The sequence below is a fragment of the Gekko japonicus genome, unplaced genomic scaffold, assembly GCF_001447785.1.
Source record: "Gekko japonicus isolate JY-2015 unplaced genomic scaffold, Gekko_japonicus_V1.1 scaffold3861, whole genome shotgun sequence".
Taxonomy (NCBI): Eukaryota; Metazoa; Chordata; class Lepidosauria; order Squamata; family Gekkonidae; genus Gekko; species Gekko japonicus.
The window spans coordinates 4,592-8,701 of record NW_015166548.1 but is presented as its reverse complement, the minus strand read 5'-3'; the positions used below and the strand labels follow the sequence as shown (position 1 = coordinate 8,701).

The following is a 4,110-nucleotide window of genomic DNA, read 5'->3' as shown; positions in this document are numbered from 1 at the left end:
CGGGCCTACCTGACACAAGCAGTACACGTGTCATAGTCCTGGTGTGCCAATAAACAGAATTCTTCTTATGAAGCGCTGTGTTGCATGACCTGTCTATCGAACCAAGACACCGCCTGGTCCTTTTTACTGGAGACGCCAGGGAGTGAACCTCGGTCCTTCTGCACACCAAGCAGTTGCTCTGCCATTGAGCCATGGCCCCTCCCCATGGACCTGCATTCAAGCCTTCCTTCCAGCCCACCCACATCCCCACCTTCCTGCGTGTTCTTCTCTGTATGCCCTTTCCCTGATGGTCCTGGGTAGTGCATGTGAAGGCCACCACTGTGCCCACCAGGAGTGCTGCCACTGTACACCACCGGCGTATCCTTCCCTGCCCGCATGTGACTGTGGGTCTTTGCGGCATTGAGCCCTGCCAGAAACCCTGGGCCTTGGCAACTGCCCCACCTTCACATGCTGATGCCGGCCCTGACGTTCGTAAAGAAGGATCAGATTCTGGAAGCTGCCTTATACGGAACCAGACCATTGGTCCATCAAGGTCAGTACCATCTATTCAGAATGGCGACTGCTCTCCAGGGTCTAAGGCACCTCCCACCTGGTCCTTTTAAGTGGAGATGCCAGGGATTGGACCTGGGAAGAGGAGGAGGAGGAGGAATTTGGATTTATACCCCGCCCTTCACTCGGAGTCTAAGAGTACAATCTCCCCACAAGAGACACGCTGTGAGGTAGGTGGGGCTGAGAGGGCTCTGAGAGAACTGCTCTTGAGAGGACAGCTCTGAGAGAACTGTGACTGACCCAAGGTCACACCAGCAGCTACATGTGGAGGCGTGGGGAATCAAACCCGGCTCTCCCAGATTACAGTCCGTTCTCCTAACCACTACACCAAACTGGCTCTCTATGCTGAGGGGGGGGAGAGGAGGACAAGAAGAAGAGGAGGAGGAGGAGGAAGAAGAGAAGAGGAGGAGGAGAGTGGATTTATACCCTGCCCTTCACTTGGAGTCTCAGAGCAGCTTACAATCTCTTTTCCCTTCCCCTCCCCACAACAGACACCCTGTGAGGTAGGTGGGGCTCAGAGAGCTCTGAGAGAACTGCTCTTTTTCAAGGACAACTCTGACAGAACTATGCCTTGCCCAAGGTCATCCAGCAGGTGCAAGTGGAGGAGTGGGGAATCGAACCCGGTTCTCCCAGATTAGAGTCCGCACATTTAACCACGACACCAAATGAAGAACATTTTATTGGCTATTGCACTTTATTTGCATTGGATGACGCCTGAGGTGAAGAGGACCAGGCAGTCTCCTGCAATAAACAGGATGATGTCATGGGATTGTTCTTATTGTGAAGCAGATGTATGTCCGTGTGATTTCACAGAAACGTATTAATGGCCCTGTTCACACGAGGGGTTTAGGGCCGGGAGCAGGACGGAACGGGGGCGGAGCAAATGGGCGCGATCCCACGGCAACATCTGGGAATCGTTGCCTGCTCGTCCCCGATCCGTCCCTCCCGCCCAAAAACCCGCACTAAAAAATAACCACCTACCTAGGTGGTTCTTCGGAGTGGAGCGCCTCAAGCCGGGCCGCGGGATCGCCGGCGCGTCCTTGCGCCGGCGCATCCCGCCCCCCCGGGCAAACTGCTTTTAAAAGCCGCACTTTTCCCTGTGTTTTCCCTGCCGTGTGGCAGGGGCCTATATTTATCAAACCCTTGGAAAACTGAATTCACTTTTTCGTAATTATATCACGGTCGTTACTGTCTATTTTTCATCAGCCTCCAGGTGGTGGCTGGATATCTCCAGGGATTAAGGCTGACCTCCAGGAGACGGAGATCGGTTTACCTGATGGCTGCTTCGGAAGGTGGACTCTGTGGCATTGCACCCAACGGAAGTCCCTCCCCAAACACCACCCTTTCCAGGCTCCACCTGCAAAATCTCCAGGTATTTCACAATCCGGGGCTGGAAACCCCATCTACTGCCCTCCCAAGACTGTGGTACCATTAAGTGACATTGCTAAGCCAGTTTGGTGCAGTGGTTAAGTGAGTGGACTCTAATCTGGGAGAACCGGGTTTGATTCCCCACTCCTCCACTCAAAGCTGCTGGATGACCTTGGGCAAGCCATAGCTCTGCCACAGCTGTTCTCTCCAGGGCAGTTCTGGAAAGAGCTCTCTCAGCCCCACCTACCTCGCAGGGTGTCTGTTGTGGGGAGGGAGGAATTCCTGGAGGAATTGTACAGTTCTCGATGTTTGAAAAAAGCAAAGAACATTTTGCAGGACTTGTCACATCCTGAACATTCCCTGTCTGAACTGCTGCCTCCGGGCAGAAGATATAGGACAATTAAAGCAAGGACAAATAGATTTAAAAATAGTTTTTATTCGAGAGCTATTATTGCCGTAAATCCTGCATGAAATTGGAATTTGGGTGACATTGGTGGTTTTAAGTTGTTATGTGAACCTCAAGGGAGTTATGGGACAGTTGTGAATGGTGTGTGAGTGCATATGAATATTGTTGTAGATCACCAAAATGATCGCATCTTTAATTTCGTTGTACTACGCTCCTCTTCTTCTTCTTCTTCTTCTTCTTCTTCTTCTTCTTCCTCCATTCCTTCCGACACTAAGTCCACGTTTTTATCTCCCCCTCTTAGTTTCTTTTCGGCTGGGTAGCCCACGGCCGCGATGACTCACTTCCAAGCAGAGATCTGTTTCTACCATTCCGGCCCCCTTAAAATACATTCCCCAAATCCACGCTATGCCATTTCAATTAACGGCAAAGCATATTCGTAAAACGGGAGCAAAGAACAATCGCAGGGATATTTCGGCGCAGATAAGTCTGCAAGGGATCACACCCTCATTTTTTCCCCTTCCAGCAGGTCCAAGTAGCGTTATTAGGCTGGCAAATCTCTCAGCTGCTGGCCCGTGAACGGACCGTTTCCCTTGCCACTTGGGAAGAGGGTGGGAGAGAGTTTGTGCCTACAGTTGCTATGCCCCTGACATCAGACCGGATCCTGGCACAGGGGGGTTCTGTCAGAAGATTCCAGTATTGAGACTTTCGTCTCGAAAAGCCACTGCATTCGGGTTAGCTTCCCTTTCTAAAAAGAACGAATGGAAGGTCGTAGCTGGAATTAAAAGAAGCACTTGGATTCCTTTTCCAGCAGGCAGGCATTTCTCCCCACTACTGTTTTTTTTTTTTAAGTTACAGTAAAGAAAACAAAGATCATAATTGCATGATTCATAAAAAATTTGTGCAGAAAAAGGAATGCTTGCATGAATGCTCTGCAATTTCGGCTTCCCTTCCTGCCCCTCTTAATAAAAACCACCACCCCAGGGAAATATAAGATTCCCAATTTCCTAGCTAGGCAACATGACACAACCCCCCAGTCCGGGTTAGGAGACTGGGAATAGCCCATGCCTTTTGTGCCCCCGCCTCCCTCCTTGCCCTGATCTGGGTTGGCCCGGTCTCGACACATCTCAGAAGCGAAGCAGGGTCGGTCCTGGTTAGCACTTGGATGGGAGGCCACCAAGGAAGTCCAGGGTCATGATGCAGAGGCAGGCCATGGCAAAACCACCTCTGTATGTCTTTTGCCCTGACCTGGATGGCCAGGTGTCATGATCTGTGTAGGACTGGTAGACGAGGCCTAGCGGCCTAGACCCCAGGAGACCTATGTTGGAGTGGAAAGCAGGCAGCCTACAATCCCCACAATGCTTAGCGATGGTTGTAACCGATCGGTGTCCAGGGATTGTGTGAGGAGATTGTCACTTAAGCTTTGTGGGCTGTGGAAGTGTGTTCTTTTCTCTACCGCGTTCTCTTCTCTCACAGAGCTAAACTGAGGGAACTGTCTTCTTTTCCCTCGCAGAGTTAAGCTGAGAGGACAGTCTGGTCTGAGAGAAAGATCCCTCACTTGGGACAGAGTGAGTACAGGCACAGGCCTGGTATAAAAGGCTGTTGGCCTTGAATGGTAACCAGCGAAGAGAAATAGGTAGCCGCGTCAGATTTGTTTTATTTTGCCTTTAGACACGGTTATATATTTTAAGCACCTTGTCTTGTTTTCCTTGCCCCATTACTGTATTAATAAACCATTTGTTTAATGTTCTCTGCCTGGTCATCACGCCTATATTTCTCATCTTAAAAGG

General features: G+C 50.6%; 1 protein-coding gene across 1 annotated transcript in view; it reads right to left on the bottom strand.

Annotated features, from left to right (window-relative positions):
* ADAMTS3 (ADAM metallopeptidase with thrombospondin type 1 motif 3) overlaps positions 1 to 2,691 on the bottom strand; it is a 102,844-nt gene extending 100,153 nt beyond the window's left edge. Inside the window, exon 1 of the mRNA XM_015412345.1 lies at positions 2,665 to 2,691. Coding sequence (XP_015267831.1) covers positions 2,665 to 2,691 — 27 coding nt within the window. The remainder of the gene's footprint in view (positions 1 to 2,664) is intronic.
* Between the last annotated feature and the right edge of the window lie 1,419 nt (positions 2,692 to 4,110).